At 38.4% G+C, this 24,228-nt stretch overlaps 1 protein-coding gene across 1 annotated transcript in view; it reads right to left on the reverse strand.

Annotated features, from left to right (window-relative positions):
- The window catches only part of rgs7a (regulator of G protein signaling 7a), a 56,608-nt gene that overhangs the window by 17,777 nt on the left and 14,603 nt on the right, over positions 1 to 24,228 (reverse strand). Inside the window, exons 3-7 of the mRNA XM_026944099.3 lie at positions 9,352 to 9,448; positions 5,428 to 5,478; positions 2,849 to 2,955; positions 2,210 to 2,261; positions 319 to 383 (exon numbers count right to left, since the gene is read on the reverse strand). Coding sequence (XP_026799900.1) covers positions 319 to 383; positions 2,210 to 2,261; positions 2,849 to 2,955; positions 5,428 to 5,478; positions 9,352 to 9,448 — 372 coding nt within the window. The remainder of the gene's footprint in view (positions 1 to 318; positions 384 to 2,209; positions 2,262 to 2,848; positions 2,956 to 5,427; positions 5,479 to 9,351; positions 9,449 to 24,228) is intronic.

Raw genomic sequence — 24,228 nt, forward strand, 5'->3', positions numbered from 1 at the left:
GTATTAATACTACACACAGCCGTGAATATTTTACAGCAGATGTTTTACCAAACTTCTGTATACGATGCTGGATTAACGAGTCGTTATTTTCTAGTTTTTTTCTTTATTATATTTTTTTATGTGCGAAAGTAGGGTTCATGCGGGAGATTTTATTTAAAAAAAAACAAAAACAAAAAAGATAGAACTTATTTTTCAGCGCTGTTTGTGTTGGTTGTAATTTTGGCCAGAACTTTTTGCCTGGGTGCACTGCTAATGGCTACATAAACACTGAGCTTCATTCATTCAGAAAATGTCAATATGAATATGGAAATTTCTTACTGCCTCGTAGTCGGCCAGCTCCAGACGAGCTTTGTTTTGCATCGTTCGTTTGCAGAGGTACACAGCTGCAGGATGAGATACAGAGAGGTGAGATTTACAGTAAACACACCCTCGCACTCAGAGGTGCCACTGCTGTTTTACACACTTGATTGGTTCTGATAACTGACAAGAGATTGTTGCAGTAGCATTCAGGTTCAGGCTCTTCACACATTTCCTCGCAAGCGTCGCACATCTCACAACGCACACTTGTCTCCAAGCGGGGTGTGTAAATTTACAGTGACCTGAGTTTGTGAGTCCTGTGAGCCAAGGACACACAGATGGTGCAACCACACACACATACACGCATGCATACACACTTCCATATCCAGCTGATCTGTGACCATCTGGAGAGATTTGATTAATCTTGTATTAGCATAGAAAAAAAGGTGAAGTCTCCTGGCGCTCTCTCTCTCTCTCTCTCTCTCTCTCTCACACACACACACACACACACACACACTTTAGATATACAGCTTAGCTCCAATTAGGAGTTTGACATGGTAATAATAAAACAGTTACACAGTATAAGTAAGTAATAAAACACTTAGGGGCATGCTGTTATAGGAAAATAATGAACAATGGGGTGATGTAATGAGTCCTGATATGAAGCAGAGTTACTGTTGCCACCCCAAAGTTGATTATTTTCCTATAACAGCATGTCCTGAAGTGTTTTATTCCTCTTACTCCACAATAACCTGGCAACAATTATTAAAGAATGATTCAATCATCAGAGCTGCTGTTAGAGAAAATTAATCAACACCTTCTGACCAATCAGATTCATGAATTCACCAGTGGTTTAAAATTATTCGTTCTCTGTGAAAATCGGTTGGAAAAAGATCCCGTCAACTTTGTCATCCCGGTGAACCCCTAGGTTCCAATAAACACAATGATGAGCGAGGCATTGTGTATCAATCTATTCACTTTCACTCCTTTCACTTTCACACGCCAGGCCTTGTTTATCAAGCTGGAAATCGACGGATTTATTCGTAAAATGCTCGTACGAGTGTTTACACAAGAAATTTAGTATTCGTCAAAACCCTGTAAATTTGGAAAAATGTTCGTATCCTACTTCAATTCATATACTCTGCATGGATTACTGCACGTTTATGTCTGGAATATACTGTCGAGGTTAAACTGCTTATTTTATCATGTTTACAGCGTTTAGCAGACGCCCTCATCCAGAGCGACTTACTGAAGAGCTTTGGAGCCTCTATCAAAAACACATCCTCATGCTAGTTCACGAGGTCAGGGACTACGAGCACCATCCAGAACATTTTGTGAAATTTTATATTACTGGCATTAATTAAAGAATATAAAAAAATAAAGATTTTTTTTTCTTTATTTCGAAGTTCGAAGGCCAGAAATACAGCGTCTGAGAAGAGAGACATGGCCAGTGTAGTGTTAGAAACAACATTACCCAGAAGCCTCTGTCTACAATATAGGACTAATGTAATACCCATAAATTAAGACAAATAAAACTAACCAGTTATAACAAAAGAAATGGTGCAGTATAAATGGCTTATTATTCTTAATATTAAATATTATTAAGTATATTCATTGCCATAAAATTAACTTCCACTTCTGTTTTTACCCAGATTCCTGTGCACATGACCTTTTATGGAGTTTTGTAGGTGTCACTTAATGCAACTGAGCTGTGTCAGGAACACACTTTGCACGATACGACAAACATGATCAACATGCGCACGCAAGTACGAAGATAATCAGTGTTTCCTAAAACTCCGGAAATCCAGAATCCGGAAACTTTTAGTTCGGTTTGGCTTACACAAACATGGACACACAACTTTACTAAAAGAATAATAAGTTAGTGATATAGCCCGGTGTTAGTTACACTCACCGTAGTCTGTGTTCTCTGGCTCCCAGCAGTTCGAAGGCCAGAAATACGGCGTCTGAGAAGAGACACGGCCAGCGGAGTGTTAGAAACAACATTACCCAGAAGTCTCTGCCTACAATATAGGACTAATGTAAAATGTTAATACAACTGCTATTTATAAGTATTTCTGCTGAATAATATTCTATATAAATGTATTTAATTTGTCTTCAATTAAAAATATGAATTCGTATTTATCTGGTTCTGCCTCTCTGTCATGATGTGAAGATTTGTGATAAATAAATCATCCTGTTCTCATTAACCTTTGCTCTTTGGTAATTGGTTCTCTCTATCTCTAAAGCCCAGTAACTGCCCCTGCCCCTCCCCCTGCCCCTGCCCCTCCCCCCTTTTTAACCATTCACACACCACTGGCTGTCGTTTATTAAATGTTGTGTCGCTGTACATTTCACTGATGGAGTAACACACACATGGATTTAAGCCACACTGATAGTGACTGCAGTAGTTCAGTGCTCCACTACAAGTGTGTAATGTAGTAGAACGAATGCAGTGTAATTGGATGAGTGCATCAGCTTGGTCTAGTGTTTCTTTTTCTGATTTCGGTTATTTTTGGAAAAGACTTTTAACCGTACGCTCAGAGTCACACACCTGGAATCTGTAGAAGGTTCCGTCGTCTTTCAGCGTAAGCACGTGGTCTGAGATGGGGAAGAAATAACCGTGTGCTGCCATCAGAGTGCCCAGGTGCAGAGCCTCCACTGCACAAAGCACCATCCGTAAATCAGTTCATCAGTCTGCTCACTTACTGACAGCATGTCATCATCCATCCATCCATTCATCCATCCATCCATATATCCATTCATCCAGATATTCATCCATCCATCCACCCATCCATCCAGATATTCATCTATTCAATCCATCCATATAGTCATTCAACCCATCCCTCTATCCATTCAATCACCCATCCATTCATCCATCCATTCATCCAGATATTCATCCATCCATCCACCCATCCATCCATCCATCCATATATTCATCTATTCAATCCATCCATATAGTCATTCAACCCATCCCTCTATCCATTCAATCACCCATCCATTCATCCATCCATTCATCCAGATATTCATCCATCCATCCATCCATCCAGCTACCCATCCACCCATCCATATATTCATCTATTCAATTCATCGATATATTCATCTATTCATCCATCCAGCCATCCATCCAGATATTCATCTATTAATACATCATTCAATCAATCCATCCATCCATCCATCCATCCATCCATCATCCATCCAGATATTCATCTATTCATTCATCATTCAATCCGTCAGTCCTTCCAGGCAGACATCCATCTGTATATTCATTCAATCCATCCATCTATCATCCATCCATCCATCCATCCAGATATTCATCCAATCCATCCATCCGTTCATCTATCCATCCAAATATTCATCTATTAATTCAATTTTAAATCATTCCATCCATCCATCTATACATCACCCATACATATATTCAACTATTCAGCCATTCATCCATGCATTCAGATATTCATTAATATGTTCATCCATTCAGTCATCAGTCAATCAATCCATCCATCTAGCGATTGATTTATTTAGCAGATTAAAATTTTATCTAATATTTATTATTTATTAATTTATCCATCATCCATCCTTCAATCAATGCATCCATTCAACTGTATAGTCATCCATCAATTTATCCATCAATCATTCAACCCTTCAAGCAATCCACCCATCAGTCACTGCACTCATCCATCCATCCATCCATCCCTCAACCCATCCATCTAGACATCGATTTATTTAGCAGAATATTTTTTTTTATAAATTATTTATTATTTATTATTATTTATTTATACATTTATCTATCATCCATCCTTCAAATCAATGCATGCATCCATCCATCCATCCATCCAACTATATACTCAATTTTCCATTTATCCATCAATCATTCAATCCTTCAGCCAATCCACCCATTCATCCATCCATCCATCTCTCCATCCATCCCCCCATTCATCCCTCAATGCATTCTTAAATCCTTACAGGCATTACTTCCATCCATTGATTTAATGATCTATCTATTCATCCATCCATCCATCCATCATCCTTAAAGATATTCATCATACATCCATTCATTAATCTATCTATCCATTCATAAACGAATCCACCCATCCCTCTGTCCACTACACTACACAGCTAACAGTAGGACTAGTAGCTTTGATGCTCTGTAAGTCTTATTAACTATCTCTTATTAATGATCTAAACCTACAGTGTAAACAGGTTTCCTGACACTTGACCACTATATGAATTTAATGTTATTGAAAATTTTCCAACTCACAATTTTACACACACACACACACACACACACACACAGTAGTAGATTTTTGTTGCTCTGACCTTTAAACCCTCCACACACACCAGAGAGAGTTATCGATTGAGAGTGTGGTGTTCATTAATAAATGATTAACCAGTTAATATTTCAGCATTTCTGCCAGACACACTGGTTGTGATTATAAATTAATGGCCTTCAGCTTTCTGAAGCTTTATTTTTTGTGTCCTGTTTTCTACTATGTGAATATTTTCTTTCTTTTTTTTTTTTTTTTTTTTTTTTTTTTTGACTAAGTAGGATTTTTCAAGCCCAAGTTAACTTTTAAAACTATGTGTCACTGCTGCATCCTGAGAATGACCAACTACTCAAATAATATCTCGAGAACATGGAATTATGGTAATAAAGTTCTGGCAATTCTATAATTTTACGATATTGAGCTGTAAAGCTTTGACACTTAATAAGGTGCAAGACACAGATAGAATTTTTCAACTTTATACTTTTTTATGGTTGTTGGCAATATTTTGGTGTAAAAATTCTCACATACTGTAGTGAGTGTCATATAAGTGAAATATATGGAAAACATTAACTAATATTTGACAAAAAAATCAGAATTCCATAAGATCTCTATCTTTTCAGTGTTGTTTTTAGGGTGGTCCTGATGCTGATGCTGATGCTTATGATCTGTCATCATGCAGTCAGTCACTGTTAGAGTGTAAGGTAAGTTTAACAGACTAAATGGCCAAAGTGGGAACTTGATGGAAACTTGATGGAAACTTGATGAACTCTGTAGGAGCATTTCAGTGGTAAAGAATTTTGGCTCATCAGAGGAAGTGAACATCAGTTACCCTGAACTAACACAACACTGTGTTCCAGTCAGCACTCACCCGGATCCTCAATGCTCAAGTTCTTCACCAGCCACTGCACAATGTCTGAACCTGAAGACACAGGAGTGGAACAAATCATTCAAATGAGGAGGAGAAGAAGGAGCAGAAGAAGAAGAAGAAGAAGGAGGAGGAGGAGGAGGAGGAGGAGGAGAACATGGAGGAGTAGGTGGAGGAGGAGGGGAAAAAGAAGAAGTAGAAGATGATGAAGAAGAAGAAGAAGGAAAGGAAAAAGGAGGAGGAGAAGAAGGAGCAGGAGGAGGAGAAGGAGGAACAGGAAAAGAAGAATAAGAAAAGAAGTAGGAATAAGTGAAGAAGAAAAAGAAAAAAGAAAGAAAACAGAGAAAGAATGAGGAGAAGGAGGTTGAGAAACTGGGAAAGAAGAAGAAGAAGAAGAAGAAGAAGGAAGAGGAGGAGGAGGAGAAAAAAAGGAAGGAGGAGGAGAACACAGGAAAAGGTGCAAGGGGAGAAGGAAAAAAGAAGGAGAAAAAGAAAGAAACAGGAAAAGAAGTAGGAGGAGATGAGAAGAAAAAGAAAATAAGAAGTAGAAGAAGTAGAAAAACAAGGAAGGGGAAGAGGAGAAAAAAGGAGGGGAGGGAAGTAGAAAAAGAAGAAGAAAAGAAGAAGAACAAAAACAACAACTGATATATACATAATATATATATATATATATATATGATAAAGAATGTATGTATAGATTGTATATTTATTAGTGAGATAAACTGCAAGTATAATCAAAATCACTAGAGAGATAGAGAGAGAGAGAGAGAGAGAATGCTGGATTGAAGTGTCCTGAAATGCCATCCTTCCTGTTCTTCTTTCGGACTCCTGCAGCAGAGACGTTCTGTCTATCCATCTTGATCCCTTAATCCCTGACAGAGCCGTTTGTTCCGTGCACCGAACGTCCTGCGGTTTGAAAGTGGATGTGACCTTGAAAAGTCCTCTTTTACTGAACTAACAGCTGAACGAGCATCTTCTTCCCATCAGCAAGATATGAAGCTAATGTACCTTTATAAAGTAAAGTTATTTCGATTACCCAGAAATCCCCATTCCGGCCTGAGAGCTCAACCTGCCTCGCGTCTATAACAGACCGTTATATCATCAGACGTTGTTCAATGAGGGATAAATAAATGATAAGGATTTAAAGAAAGTTACAGTCTCTGATTTATTAAAAATCTGTGTGTACAAGCAAGTGCAAACATTATAACACCTGCACACACACACACACACACACACACACACACACAGTCTGCTTTACTAACAGGGTCTCGTGAGGATCGAATCGTTCATATGAGCAAAATAATGTGCTGTCTGTTTGCATTTCTGCATCAATAAATATGTAATTTGTGGTGTTTCTACCTAAAAGTGCAAAATACAGGGCAGAGACGAAGCAAATATTTGTATTTTTGAAATATACGTTATTTACTAATTCTGAAAGTGATTTAGAGAACAGCAAAAAAAATCATTTCCACAAATTACACAACAAATTATTTCATTAAAGTTTCTCGAAATTATATAAGGCTATTTCCACCATTCTAAGACAAATTAAAATGTATTTATTAAAAGTTCCTCAAAAATATGACCATTTCCACCATTTTAAGATAAAATAAAATTAACTTAGTTTCTCAAAATTACCCAAGACCATTTCCATAATTTTAAGCTAAAATAATTATTTTATTAACGTTTGTCCATTTCCACCATTTTAAGGCAAACTGTTATTAATTTATTAAGGTTTCGCAAAATTATCTAAGATGATTTCCACCATTTTAAGGCAAAAAGTATTTCATTCAAATTTCTTCAAAATTTATGTAAGATGATTTCCACAATTTTAAGAAAAAGTCTTTTTTTTTGCCTTAAATTTTCTCAAAATTACATAAGCCTATTTCCACCATTTTATGATTATATAGATTTTTTAATTTATCCAAATTATGTGAAAGTTGCCACCATTCAGTGATAAAATAATTATATTTTTAAAGTTTTTCAAAATTATGTAAGACCATTTCCACCATTTTAAGATTTAAAAAAATCTTTTTAAGTTTCTCAAAATTATGAGGACCTAATGAAAAGATTTTCTTTACATTTACATTATAAATAGATGCATGTTTATGTCAGTGCTCTTGTTTAATTTTGTATTTATACTGTATTTTGAGATTGTAATAAGAAACACTATATTAAGCGCTAGATTTAGGACAGAAGCTGACCCTCTGTTCTGTTGTGCTCTACTTCCTGGTTTCTTATGATTCACATATTGGAGCAGCCTCCTGGTTTTTATCTCTTGCTACGATACTGTTATGACAGAGTGCTGGCATTGCTGAGCGTGAGGTTGAGGACTCGTCTTTCATATGGAGCGAATGAGATTAGAAAAGACATTTGGATGCTCAGCACTCCTGCTCAGTCATCTTAGATAGATACGGGCCTCGGCTCTCCCCGTCCAATCAAATCCTCCATTTACAAATCTAATCTGGACCCAACCATTAGGATGTGGTAGGGCCAGATCTCTCATTAAACCTGAGAGAGAGAGAGAGAGAGAGAGAGAGAGAGAGATTAGAATGAAACTAAATGGGTGTACTGATGGATAGGGGGCTGCCTTCTTGCTCTTCTTTCTAGGAATTCTCAGAAATCTCTCTCTCTCTCTCTCTCTAGCCATCTCTGTATCTCTCACTCTCTCTCTTTTTCTCTCTCTCATTTTCTCTATCACTTTCTTTTCCCATCCACAACTCTCTCTCTCTCTATCTCTCTCTCTCTCTCTCAACTGCTCTTCATCTTTCAATGACTCTCTCCATCTTTCCATTTCTCTCTCCATCGCTTTATCTCCAATCGCTCATTAAATGAGTTGAATCTCATTAGCTGCTTTCTGTTTTCCACACTTAAGCACTCAGCTACAGGTTCGAGTAATATGAGAACACGGATTATTCCTCTGTAACCTGCTTGTTATTTTAGCTGTACAACCCAATTACAGAACTCAAGCAGGGGCAACTATTAACTAACATACTTTTCTCAATAGTATGTTATATTTTCATTTCTATATGCTATATTTTGTTGCTTTCATTTGGTTTTCTTTTTTTTTTACTCACATATTTTAGTTAATCTGTAAGAAAGAAAGTACCATGTATAAGGAATAAAACACAAGGGCATGCTGTTATAGGAAAAAAATCAACCATGTGGTGGTATGATTTGACCCGAAAGGAAACGCTGTTACTGTCACAACCTCGTAGTTGATTATTTTCCTGTAACAGCCCATTCAAAGTGTTTTATTTTCTTACATCACAGCAATTTTCCAGTGCTAACAGCTCATCCAAACTAAGATGAAGAGGGGAAAAAACATCAGCTGGTCTTTTTCCAATCTTCAACTGTCCAGTTTGGGCGAGTCTGTGCTCACTGTAGCCTCAGACTCTTGTTCTTGGCTGACAGGAGAGGAACCTGATGTGGTCTTCTGCTGTGGTAGTTCATTCTCTTCGATGTTTAAAGTGTTGTGCGTTCTGAGATGTTTTTCTGCTCACCACGGCTGTAAAGAGTGGTTATATTATAAAGTTTTTCCACCCGCAGAACTGACGCTTACTGGATGGTTTTCTGTTTTTCTCACCATTTTGCATAAACTCTACAGGGATTTGAAATTCCCAGGAGATCAACAGTTTCTGAAATACTCAAACCAGCCCATCTGGCACTCACAACCATCCCATGATCAAAGTCACTGAGATTTCCCCATGCTGATGCTTGATGTGAACATTACCTACCTTGTGAAGATACCTGACTTGTATCTGCATTATTTTATATGCTGTCCTGCTGCCACTTAATATTAGTATTAAGATTAGGTAGGCTAGTTAGCTAGATCACTATTGTCCACTTGTCTGCCTGTGTGTTACGAAAACGAGAGATTTGTAGTGTCTTTTGTGTAGCCCACCATCTATGGTTATCCAAGTGCCTTACCAGAGAACACACTGGGAATTTTGGAAAGAAAACTCTTCACTGTGCGGATTGGGATGCCATTCTTCTCATCCTGCATCCGGGCTATCAGGTCTTCCATCTGAGAGAGAGAGAGTGAGTGAGTGAGAGAGAGAGAGAGAGAGAGAGAGAGAGAGAGAGACTTAAGCATCATAACACACAACTCCATAAAAGGCAAAGCTCACAGAGAGCTGAAAATGACAAAAGGATGACTAAACAGTAAAAGAGCACCTCCTAAGCATGGCATGTGCTAAATCTTCCAGTAATGCAGCTCGGCCATTGCAGTGCATCAGTTACCATAGACTCACAATCACTTTTCCCTCCTTTTATTTATTATTTATTTGAATAGTTAGACTTGTCTTAAGTTATTAAGTCATTAATAAGAAGCAGAGTTTCACAACGTTGTCCATTTCATTGATGTGTGTATTTGAAATAAATAAGTGTTTTAAAAATGATAGTGGATTCTGTATATGCAGTATATAACTACAGTAACTCATGCCAGGTCACATTAGTGAGTCTCTTTATACAGACATTTATACAAGCTCAGAAGCGAACATAGGATATGAAACTAACTGGATTTTCATAATATCACACCGCTCCTGTGAATGATTTACAAATAAATTAGTTCCTATCTAGCTTGATCAATGAAGCTTGATAAATGCTAGCAGATTATCCATCAATAGCCCAAAGCTGTTTGGTCTCAAGGTCTTAACATGACCGAATGAATACTAAAATGCAAAACCACACAGTGTACACATTCACACAGTTATATATATATATATATATCTACTTAGACATTCCATCACCACACATAAACCTTAACAAATAAACCTCCACATACATCCACATTACCAAAGGCTCTCACATTTAATCTATCATTTTTCCATATTTCCATATTCACAGGCATCTTAGAAAGCAGTAGAGGTCAAGGACGCCTGCCTTTGGGAAGAAATGACAGAAAATATGCGATGGCTTTTTTTTTCTGATTCTGTTCCAGAGGGCTACGTCAACACAGAGCGGTGTGTCAGTGCAGGCTGACAAACACCACCATGACACGTAATACAGTCAGGATACTGTGCTGCTCAAAACAGCCCAAAACAATTCGCACACCGCCTCCGCTTCTGCCATACCTTCTCGGCTCAGGAGAGAGAGAGAGAGAGAGAGAGAGAGAGGGAGAGCAGGCGAGAAAACAGATAAAGACATACAGTACATTTCCAACCAAATGTTGCATGTTCATTTTCAAAATTAAATGTGAACTGTGCAATATTAGCAAAAGGACAGTATGAGAAGCTTGCTAGCTAATCGGTTATATAGCAGTTATGTATTTAGCAGCATTGTGTGGGAAATAAATGTGAAGCAGCATTTGCAGTGGATTGGACTGATTATCTAATTGTACAGTATGCAATTGACTAAAACTAAAACACACACAAACACACACACACATTTTCTACCTCACTTGCTGGACTGACGGTTAAACATGTTAGTGCTAATTGAAGCCAATGAGAGCACTCTGGATTCTTCACCCTGGCAGTGTGCTAATGGATGTCTCATTATGAGAGAGAGAGAGAGACAAAGAGAGATTGAAAGGGGACGTGATATCCAAGGACATATTAGCAACAAGAAACAAGCGGAACATGCAGGAAAAAACTCTGAGCAGAAGATTTTATGTGCGTATGCATGCATCCGGTTTCAGGCTGAACACTTTTTTTTTTTTTTGTGTAAAAAAAAAAAAAGAAAAAAGAAAGGAAGAAAGGTAGAAAGAAAGAAAAATATGTTATTTAGCTTAACTCAAATTAGCTGTTTACTGAACCACTACCTTCTCTTCAAAGTGACATCGCACCAAGATGATCTATAATTACTATTTTTTAACAATTGAAAATAGTGAAATAAGATATATATAAATATATATATATATATATATATATATATATATATATATATATATATATATATATATATATATATGTGTGTGTGTGTGTGTGTGTGTGTGTGTGTATGTATATATATATATATATATATATATATATATATATATATATATATATATAGATAGATAGATAGATAGATGTATATATACAATTTTCAGCTAGAATCATTGTGGCAGTGGGAGTGTGGTTTATCACTGGCTCTGAATAGGCGGAGGAGTTGTGGTGAAGGAGAAGTTAATGTGTAAGTATTTACACCTGTGTGTGGTTTACGGCAGCCTATTTACGTGCTCTCTCTCTCCTTCAGTAGGCTGCCAGACGCCAGAGAGAGATAGAGTGAACCGTATCCGCCCTTCCCTAAGCTGAGCTGAAATTTAGTCGAGCAGTGGGACGGTGAGTTTGATTTTCATTTTGGTTTTGTTGCGTGTGTTTGTGTGTGTGTATGTGTGCTTGAGTGCCAAAAAGCATTGTGCTTAAAAAGCGGCCAGTGGGAAAAAAACCAAAAAAAAAAACCAAACAAAAAGAATAACTCTGCTCTCTTCATTTCCTGCCTCCTGCATCTTTGTTGCCAACAGGGCTATCACACTTACAGTATGTTCTCACCTGTTTACACTGCTAGTCAAAAGTTTTTCAACCCTCTATATTAGCACCCCTGTCACCAAATGGCCTTGTTCTTGTGTAAATGCACTGTAGGTGATTCTTGGTAACTGAAAAGTACCACACTTGTCTGGACACTTGTCTGCGAGCACACCACAGCCAACAGATTCTCATCAGAAGTGGACCACTCAGCTATGTAATCACACTCACATGATGAAACTGCTAAAGCATGCCTCACCAGATAAGCTCTGCAAGAGAAACTCTAAAGCAAAGAGCAAATCAAGACAAAGGTCAGCTCATCAGGTCAGCTCTCCATCGTTGCTATGGTACTACGCATTCCTGACCTGATGGATGAATCTGTGATGACGTTGATACTACTTTCTAAACCTGAATGAAAGTGACAGCTTTGATGAGAGCTCTACTCACATGCCAGTGAGTGTGAAATTAGCCGAAGTGGTGCTTCAGAAATAGAAACAGGGTATCTGTTCAGTCTTCTGGACATCTCAGTAGCACGTCACTGCAGCTGATTAAGATGGCAAAAGAGTGGGAGAGTCTTCTCGCTGCCCGATAGCAGATATGACACATAATAAGAACAAAGTGTAACTAGAAATGAATCAGTACCTTGATGAATGGATGGGTATTTCTGTTACCATAAATATCATAGTATGCTCAATTAGAAGGTTTGCTATTTAAAGGAGATGGTACTTGTTGTACAAATGGTCTGATCTGACTTAGCATCTGCTCCAGGATTTCAGTTTTCAATAACTTTTGAAACTTGCTGTGGTTAGATAGTTAGCAATGTCTCTGAAGGTTTCCAGTCACCTCAGTCATTGATCTGTCTACTAGTAAAGTACGAAGGTCTCAGTGACTGGATTTATGATATAATCTAGGCTGTATCTCAAAAACACTTCAAAGCATGGGGAAAAAGAAGAAAAAAATGCTGCATGGAAGTTCACCACTGTTAATGCTGCATGGACATTCACCACTGTTATTGTAATTCTGACAGATTAACTCATTAAAAAGACAATATTAAATGATCCTAGACAACCCATCCATCTTCTATACCATGTGATATTTAGACCATTTGCAGACAAGGGGAGGTTTCTGAACCAAAGATATGGTGGTTACACCACCTGACACTGAACACAACCTTGGGGTAGTTCTTGACAACCTATCAATTCAATTCAATTTTATTTGTGTGCTGCTTGTAGCAATAGACATTGTCAGAAAGCAGCTTTACAGAAATCTAGATGAAGATTTACATCCCAAATGAACAAGCAAGAATTGACACTAGTAAGGAAAAACTCCCTGAGATGACATGAGGAAGAAACCTTGAGGATCCAGACTCAAAAGGGAACACATCATCTTCTTTGTGACATTGGATAGTGTGATTATAAATCATTATATTAGACAGTTTCATTCATTCATTTTCCTTCTGCTTTTTCTGGTGGGGGTCACAGTGACAGCAGGGTGAGTAGGTCAGCCCAGATCTCTATCCCCAGACACAGGTTCCAGCTGCTTCTGGGGATCCCCAGACTTTCCCAAGGCAACCGTGTGATCTCACCAGTAGGTCCTGGGACTGCCCCAGGGTCTCCATCCAATGGGACATGCCTTATCCTTGGGCATCCTTGTAACATGCCCAAACCACCTCAACTATCATGGAGACAAAGCCCAGCAATGCTGCGGAGGAACCTTGTTTCAGCCACCCATGCTAGCAGCCTTATTCTTTTGGTCAATACCCACAACCAACAACAATACTTTATGTCTCAGGGTACTCTCATATCATGGAGATGGCTTAGAGATCTCATATGGGGAGTTGTACTGTGATTGCTGTGGTGGCTTTGGGGCTGCAGTTGCCACAAGCAGCTTTGTACTCAGGACTCCATCAGTGAACAAACCGGACTTCTTCTGAAAACTGTGATGAATTTACTGATTGCATAGTTGCACTATTTGTACATACAGTACACAGCTATAGAAGGGATTTATTTATAATTGCACTATCCGTTAGCACCCAGATGAGGATGGGATCCCTTCTGAGTCTGGTTCCTCTCAAAGTTTCTTCCTCATATCATCTTAGGGAGTTTTTCCTTGCCACCTTCGCCACCGGCTTGCTCATTAGGGATAAATTTACATATTTACAATTTATTTTGGTTTAACTAATTAATTTGAATCTATTTACTTCAGTAAAGCTGCTTTGTGACAATGTCCATTGTTAAAAGCGCTATACAAATAAAAATAAAAATTGAATACCCACAACTCATAGGTGAGCATAGGGACATAGAAGTATACAGTTTACAGGCATGGAAGAGTAAAGAGAAACAGTACTAAATGTGTTGAAAGGATGTTTAGATGTGAGCAGATGTGTTTAGGAGTCTTGGTATGAGCACAGGACAGTCTTTATGATTACAGCAGCAGGTCAATATCCACAGAAGAAAGGATGATGCTTGGGCATAAAGTGTTTTTGCATAAAGTATATCTTTAAGGTATCCATGTGGGACCATCCATGGCAGCAGAAGGTAAGACATAACTGCAAAATCTCCAACTGTCCATGCCCATGAACCCCCTATCAACAATTCAGTCTTCACCTGGCTAACCTGACTGTGTCATGCAGGTTTCTCCTTTACAACATCAGGTGAGTCAGGCCTCTTTTATCCACAGAGACTACTCAGGTGCTTGTTGAGTCCCTTGTCATCTCAGATCCATCTCAAGGGCTACTGCAGCTGCACGGCTTGCTTTCAGACTCCACAAAGTTCTCCCTCACAACCCCATTGCTGTCTTCCCTCTATTGGCTTCATATAGCTGCCTGCATCAGATTTAAAACACTCATGCTTACCTACAAAACCAAAAACAGACCAGATAACACCTCCCCGAAGGCACTTAGCAAAGTCCGCCCTGCAACATGCTCTCTTCAAGACTCTAACACAGCTCGACTTAACCCACCATCGCTCTAGACCCAAGAAAGACATGCGTCAAGACTTTCCTCTGTCCGGGGCCCAGGTGGAGGAATACACTTCCCCTGGCTGTCTAAACAGCTGAGCCATCATCTAGCATCTGCAATGATCTGTAAATGTAAATGGTTTGAACGCCTGCACACACCTCAGTGTACAAAATGAAAACCATTGTGTCTTTCTCTCTCAGGCAACATCATTTTATGTTTGCAAAACCATTTTATTGAAGAGTAAAACAGATCAGACTGGACACTTTGGAGTCTTGTAGAACAAGTATTAATCAAATGAGATTAATCATTAATCATTATTAATCAAAAGAGACCCTGGAAAAAAGATCTCTTCATTTGTTCCTTTCTTGAATAAGATTTCCTCATAAAATGTTGCTTGAATTCTTTTTAAATCTTTTTAAATGTGGGCATTAAAGCATTTTATGGTCTCCCTAAAGGCCTGGGTATGCAAATACCACATGGCCTCCATTGTCTTAAACCTAAAATCACTATACAGCCAAATGTAAGTGGACACTTGACCATCACACCCGTATGTGCACCTTTCCACAAAGCTGGAAACACACAATTGTGTAGAATGTCTTTGTATGCTGTAGCATTTACAATTTCCCTTCACTGGAACTAAGAGGTTCAATCCTGTTCCAGCATGACAATGCCCCTGTGCACAAAGCGAGCTCCATGAAGACATGGTGTGTGAAGGTTGGAGTGGAAGAACTCGAGTGTCCTGCACAGAGCCCTGACCTCAACCCCACTGAACACCTTTTAGCTATCATTTCTTGCTAACCAGGTTAATGTTTTTAGATGAAGTCATAAGTTTGTTAGCAGTAAAGGTTCAGCGACAGTTATTCAGTTATTCAGTTATTCATCAGAGCCCAATGACATTCAGCCAAATTTTCTAATCATGCTGTTATGATTGTTGGCAATTTTTTTTAAACACATTCTCACATGGCTCATTTTGTCTTAATGGAAAGCATTTGTTGTTTGTCAGCCATATTAGCAATTTTTGAACCCACCACCCCTACCTCTTCAGGGGACAGTAGAGACTTTTTTAGCAATATAAAAAATATATATATTTTTATGGATTATTAAAGCCAGTGCTAAGAGAGGCAGAGAAAAAAGTGAAGGAAAGAAAAGGAATAGAAGAAAAAAATAAAAGAAAAACAGAACTAGTGGATCTGGCATAAATGTGTAGCTTGAACAGTAGTAAATCTTAAAAACATGTTTCAGCAGTGACACACGCCTCCATTACTGAAGGAACGTTCAAGAAAGTGAGATTATTCACAGGTCAGTCAGACTTCTAAACAAAGAGGTGACACCATTGTGTCCTCTGTTAGCTTCTCTGAAATGCTACATGCAATACATAGCGGTTTATCCAGTGTAAATTGGAGTATAGGTGGAAGTTGGGATAAAAAATCTTTCTCTGGATATGTGCCTAGTCTTTAACACCGCAGCAGATGCCGTTGGACATGAAACTTGCCTTATAATTAGAGCCAAATCAATAATTCACTTAGCTCTAATGGCTAGGGATTTGTAGCACCAACTCTCAAAAAAAAAACATCCCTTTAGGCTTTAGCTTTTATCAGTAGTGTTTTTATTCGGTAATGTTCCCTTCGGCTCTGTGCCTCTTTGACAGAACTTCATCGTTTAGCTGCGTGTGTGTGTGTGTGTGTGTGTGTGGTTTTGCCATTTGAAATAAAAGGCATTGTGGGCTAATTTGGAGAGCGAGGCACATTTCTGAGCTTGGAGCGTTCTGTGCGTGGGTTCAGGACACACACATACACACACACACGAATCAGAACAGGAGAGAACAGACACATAATGCACTGGGAGAGAACAGGAAGTATGCGGCTCAATTACTCCTCATACCGGTGTTGAAATGGGTTCCCAAAGATGGCTAAGAGCTATTTATAACACTTATTAACAAAGGCGCAGCACCTTCCACCACTCACACTCTCTCACACACACACACACACACACACACACACACACACACACACACACCTTAACTATGGTCTTGTGCAATACGGGTTATGGCTAGAAGGTACCAGTGTGGCTGTATAAATTTTAAACAAATCTCTTATATTCAGAGACCTGCTTAGACAGGAAGAAGAAAAACAAAAGCTTAGCATGTATGTGGAAATTGGCTGAAAATGTGGAAATTGGGGAAATGTGCCTGAATTCTGTAAAATAACAAAAAAAAAAAAAATTAGTTTTGACCAAATTTGAGCTTTTCTACCAATAATATGCTTTAACATCCCTACTGTAAGAAAACTTGCTAGTACTTTCATTGACAACTGCCTGAAAACATCATGTTGTGCAACAACACAGTTTTACGAGCACAGCCAATTGTCCAAGTGTCTCAAAAAAAAAAAAACTATTTAAAACCTCGCTAGCTAAGCCAAGCTTACACTGTGCAATTCTTTTAAGATTATTCTGTCACACCGAGAAGATCCCAATAAAATCATTATTCAATTCTACAAAATCGAAAAGTCAGGAAGCAGTGGGAGTTAAACTACATATATGTGATTTTGTATTTATGATTTGTTTACATATTTATTTATATTTATTTTTATATTTATCTTTACAGGTGAAAAATGGCGTTAACATTGAATGAAAGGGTAGACATAGTGCTTCTTCGTACTCCATAGTTCAGCTTGTGCAGAAGATGGACTCACACAAACACAAACATTCTTCAAAATGAGCTTGAGGTAATAAGGAACTTCTTTCAAGCCCCTTTTGTATTGAAGCAACATCAAGTTCATCAGTGTTTAAATCCACTATTCTATTTAGCATGACATGATGATGCTTTAGATTAGAACTTTTACTGACCTGCTGTGATTTGTATATCACCTATATTGTGTCTTTATTAGCAGGCCGTTAGAAGAAAGAGAAAAGGAAAGAAAAGGAAAGTGTGCGATCCTGCAGGATGAAACTAGGCTTTAGAAAGAAGCACAGCCGTTATGAAGCCTCACACTTGATTTTCACACATAACACAAAATCGTGATTGGAGTTTTCTGTAAATAAATCCGTTATACAATAATGTGATCACATCGCCATGTGTGAAGCAAACATACAGCGCAGAGGAAACACTCACTCCTGTTGTTCATTTATTTATGCTCAGTCATACTCATTTATTTATTATACATTATAGTATTAGCTCATTTATAGTAGCTGCTCAGTATGAGAGTTTTATTTTCATAGAGAAGAAATGTTATTAAAGACACCAGTTTGAGAAACTTACAGCGATTATGTCTAAACTGAGCTTTAAACAAAGCGTTTTTTTTTTTTTTTATCCATTTCTGTCACAAGCCCTTTTGTTTAACATTTTTAACAGACTACACTTTCTAAAAGCGGCTGAGAAACACGAGCTATATAAGGTGAAAATGGAATGCAATGAAGGAAAAATTCATAATTTGTACTTTATTGTCCTTCATAAGTATTTCGAACAATTAAAAATATTATTCATAGTATTCAATATTATCAATATTTGGTTAAACCTGTGGAAGAAATCTCATCAACTGAACACACTTCTCTGCCAGCCAATCAGCATTCAACTGACACACAGCACCGCAGATACACACAATGGCAAGTTAGCTCATGGGAGGACTGAGTGCTAGCATGTGTCTGCATGCCACATTTACCCATGATCCTCCTCTAATCCACGTAAATGTGTGTTAACACAGAAACAAGCCTTCAAACATGCTTTGATCAAGTTGGATATGTATGTGCTGTACTGAAATGAACATAGTCCTGATCAGTTCAGTTCGTAATCAGATGCTGGTGGATAAAATGTCTGTGATGCGCCTGTGACATCATCATCATCTTCATCTTCATCATCTTCATCATCAAAACAGAGAAGAGCATTGACACACTCTGTACAGATGACAACAGACAAAGGTTTGAAATGTTTAAATGACTGAAGAAAAAACATTGCTACCAAGAAATTTAGCCAGCAGAACAAATAACAACCTAATTTTAATTCAGTTGAGGAAATCTGTAGTTCTAGAAGTATATACAGCAGAAAAACATGAGCATGTGAAGGGTTTTTCCAGGCTGACAGAGATTTTTTTAGTAATTTTTTTTGTTTTGGTTGTAATTCTTTTCATTCTTATCATCTCATCATGCGGACCCACAAAATAGAATGACAGTGAATGGTGAAGTTAGAAAAAAGAAAATATATTCCGCAACTTTTCACCGTTTTTTTTCTTATTCAGTATTTTTCATTTGATTTTAAAATTTTCCATTATCAAATTTAATCGTTAGAATGTATAAGTACTGGTATCATTCTAATGCTGAGAATGAATGTTGGTACCAAAACAACACTAACACACACACACACACACACACACACACAGCCACTCATACTGAATAGGCCAGAACCTTTACACAACCTACACACACAGCAATGAACAGCAATGAACAATGACCGAGCTCCTGTTCACAAACACACACACATACATACACACACCTTAAAAATGGCCCAAAAGCTTTCAGAATGCACACAGCTAATTAATACACACACACACACATACACACACACACACAAATAATAGCACAGCATCTTCCATCACCCACATACATACACATCTAATCTATAGGACCCTACACTGTAGCTCACACACTCTCACACTCTCACACGCTCACACTCGCGTATACACACACACACACACACACACACTGCTGCTCCTGTTGTGACTGATATGAAACACGTTGGTGTGTGTTAATGACTGTCAGTGTTATCAGTCTCCCATAGACAAGGTTACTGAAGGACTTCTGCCATTACTGTGTCCTTGTTCCTCTCTCTCTCTCTCTCTCTCTCTCTCACACACACACACTCTCTCTCACTCTCTCTCTCCTTCACTCAGCCTTTTCTCAAGGCTGACATGATGTATTTATGTCGTCATCATGCAGGTTGCCATGGTAACAGAGCAAGAGAGTGGAAGTGAGAGCGGCATGCTGCCTGTTTTGGACAAGCTGAAATTCCTCCTGGGTTACATAATCCACCAAAACACTGAAACAAAAGGGTTTGTCCTTGAGCTGAGGACCTGTAGTTACACATACACACACACACACACACACACACACACACATAGAGAGAGAGGACCAGGGATAGACCGGAATATGCAAATGAACCTTTATGAATATTCATTAGGCCAGAGCGCATAATTAAATAATTGCATAATTGTTTATTAAATGTGTGAGACAAAGAGAGAGGGAAACTGAATCACAGCACATGTTTTAGTCCTCCAAATGAAAGAAATTAAAAGAGAAAGGGTCTCTCACACACACACTCTCACACCCTCACACCCTTACACACACACACACACACACACACACACACACAGGGATGACAGATGGACAGTGGCTTTTTTTACCCATGGCTGGAGGTGCCGATACTCTCAGAGCACTCTGCAAGCCTTTGAAGTGCTTTATGCTCCTCTACACACACACACACACACAGTCAAATACATGAACAGACACATGCACATGCTCCACACACCCTCAAATATTTGAACACAGACACCCTTACACATGCAAAAACACACAGACACACAAGTGCACCACATTCCCTCAAACACACACACACACCCACACCCTTACATGCAAACACACACACAGATACACACAAAATCCACATACACTCAAATATATGGATATACACAAATACACTCCAAATACATGAGCACACACACATAGAGACACCCACAGACCCACACAAACGCACCACATACTCTCAAATATTTGAACACACACACTCCACATACCCTTAAATGCACACACACCCTTACACATACAAAGATACACACACCCTTACACACATACACGCCACATTCCCTCAAACACATACACACACCCTTACACACAAATTCCATTCAGATACATGGAAATACACAAACACACTCCAAATACATGAGCACACAAACCACATACCGTCACATACATGAACACACACACACTCTCTTACAAAGACATACATAGACACAAACATGTTCCACATTCCCTCAAATACATGAACACACACACACACACCAACATAGATACACACAAACTTCACATACACTCAAATACATAGAAATACACAACCACACTCCTAATACATGAACACAAATACACACACACACGCCACATTCCCTTGAATACATGAACACTCACACACAAACACACACACCAAATACATGAATGCAGACACCCTTACACACACCACACACAACCAAAAATCGAGTTTTTTCCTTAGTACAATTCTACATGACTCAGCCCCACCCACCCCTTGAGGACCCACCCACCCCTTGAGGCCCCACCCCCAATGCCAGAGGGCAGAACTGTAGCACAAACTGGAAGTGAAGACGATTAAATAATTTTAATTTGAAATTAAATGTAATGATTAAATATAATGAAATCAAATGATTAAATGTAACTATTAATGGATAAAAGTATGCTGTAAATAAATGGATTAGTATGATGGCTCATTCTTTAATAAATGAGCAAATTGTTGGTAAAGTGTTGTAAGTGTATAAGAGAAATAAATAAAATAAATCACTTCCAGATGTGCTGTTATTGGAAATAAATCAACTTCATGGTAGTAAATATGCTTCATCACAAAACCCGTCACTGATTATTTTTCCGTGACAGCATGACCTTACATTCATTACACACTGGCACTTACATTCATTACACACTGGCTGAGGTGTCCCTGGTATAAACACATATTCTCCAATACTCCATTCTAGCAGTCGCACTGACCTATTTATTTATTTATTTATTTATTTATTTACTTTGCCTCTCTCAGATCAAGTAAATGAGAGTAAAACTAAAACAAGGGCAAATGAAGGTGAGGAGGAAGATGGTAGGTTTCATTCTAGGTTACGGGTCCTCTGCCATTTATAAATCTAGATATGAGACTGAAAACACACTCGCCTCAGACCTTGAACACCAGGCAAGGGAAATAAGGGTGTGTATAAACACTTCTCCTTGTGTGTGTGCGTGTGTGTGTGCGTGTGTTGCAGGTGGGTGGTTCAGTGGAATCGTACTCAACAAGGGATGAGTCAGAGCACCTACTTCACTCCCACACACACGTACACATACACACACACACACACAGGAACAAAGCAGGCGTGATGGTCATTTCAAATCTGCAGCAGAGAATCCTGCTATGAATTTAAAAACCTAAACAGACCTGATTAAACAGATGTAAGGAAATCTAAGAGGACAGGACACAGGGTGTCAGGAATCGATGCTACACGGATTAGCATTTCCTCATTTTATCTCACGTTCGTGTGTTTATGAGGTCATGAGGTTATGAAGCCTTCATCTTTCAAATCAGGAGAAAAATAGTGACAAGTTCTCAGAACAAGCCATCCATCATGGGAAAGTCCTCAGGAGAGAGGAGTTTCTGATTTCTCGCTCACATGACAAGCTGCATTTTTTTCCCTCACACATTTCAAGACTAAAACTTCAACAGAGAGAAAAAGAGAGGTGAGGAAACGACTGATCCACAACTGTTTCACAAGATTAAATGTAACTTTAAACTAATAAAAAAGTGTGACATGTTGGTGTTTAATTAATGAGCACTGTAAGCATTGACAACGTGCTGTGGTAAGAGGAATAAAACATTTCTGGATGTGCTGTGAAAGGAAAATATTCCGCTATTCTTTGCATATATATACATATATATATATATATATATATATATATATATATATATATATGCTATGAATATACAGTATTAAAAGACATACCAAGCATTGCAATATACAAGAATAATGCAATCAGGATAATTCAGTGACACTGTGTAGGCAAAGCGCACCAAATACTAACACAGGAAGAATCATTAGAAAGACTTCCTCTCACTTCCTGTGCTTTATGCTGTGGAGTGCGTGTGTGTGTGTGTGTGTGTGTGTGTGTGTGTGTGTGTATGCCCAACATTAGCATTCACAGATTAAGATCTCGGTCCATGGTAGAATGTATTTATAGTAATTCATTGACACTGCTTGTGTGTGTTTGTGTGTACTGTATACACCCAGGAGTGTGTTTCATTAGGTTCTCACCTGTGCATCTGTTCTGGCCAGCATGCTTCAGTGTGTGTGTGTGTGTGTGTGTGTGTGATTATGTTCACACACGTGCTGTTATTCTGGCATGCATGCTGTCGTTGCAGATGTACAGGTGTGTGCTGTGCTTTGGGATCTGGTGCATTTCAGCAATTTCCTTACCACATAAAATTCCAAATTATTATTCAGTCATTCATAATAATAAAACTATAACTGTTTAATTACTATTTAGTTATTACAGCAAAATACATCACAGTGTGTACTCACTGGAATCAACTCTTTAGGAGAAACCTGCCCTCTGAAACACATTAAATACGTTTATACTGAAATATTTTTCATGTGTTAGTCATTAGTTGGAGCTGTATTACCCTGTAAGTAGTTAGCGGTGGTGTGCCACACTGATCTCACGTTTGATTTCCATCAGATATGAAGCTGTGTATATGGAACAACTCTCATATGGTGGAAAAGTAATTAAATTTTTTTTTTTTTTTCATTTAAGCTTAGCATATATTTAAATGAAAGGCTGTAGCCACTGGTGATTATATTCAATTAAGAACGCAGGGAGTCTGACATGCATAATTACAGATGGGAAGCTTGGAGTTTAATGTATGATAAGCCTGTGATACACACAAAACACACAACTCACAAACATACACACGGTTCCACTTTGAAAGATGGGAATATATGCGAGGTTAATTGGCCCCAGACGTCCGATTGGCTGTACGCTACACAGCTTCAAGCTGTGTTCAGCTAATGAGGATTGCTGTGAATTTGGACAAAACCTTAGCATGCACGCACACACACACACACACACACACACATGCACACATATACATATATACACACTCACACACTCACACACACTCTCTTTCTCTCAATTTGAGTTTATTTTTGCACTAAATTCTGTGGCTGGAAAAGACTTAAAATAGTCAAGGCCTTTTGTGTGTGTGTGTGTGTGTGTGTCTTTGTAAGTTGGTAATGATTTCCTTGTGAGCATTTTATTAACCCCAATAATGCCTCGTAAAGCTCTAATAACATGCTATAAGTAATTCCTTGCTTAAGTATAATGTTGTCACTATTCATTATAATGCCATGTGCTGTTCTATGCACCTACTTGAGGGGTGCTACATGTGTGTATCCATTCATTTTCCGTGCTTATACTACACATGGACATGGGGAGCCTGTAGCCTATTGCAGGGTACTCTGGGTACAAGGCTGGGTACACCCTGGACCCATAGCAGGACACAATCACACACACTCTAGACAATTTGGAAATACCAATCAGCCTACAAAGCATGACTTTGGATATGGGAAGGAAATCAGAGTACACGGTGAAAGAAAA

This window comes from Pangasianodon hypophthalmus, chromosome 10 (assembly GCF_027358585.1).
Source record: "Pangasianodon hypophthalmus isolate fPanHyp1 chromosome 10, fPanHyp1.pri, whole genome shotgun sequence".
NCBI classification, from domain to species: Eukaryota; Metazoa; Chordata; class Actinopteri; order Siluriformes; family Pangasiidae; genus Pangasianodon; species Pangasianodon hypophthalmus.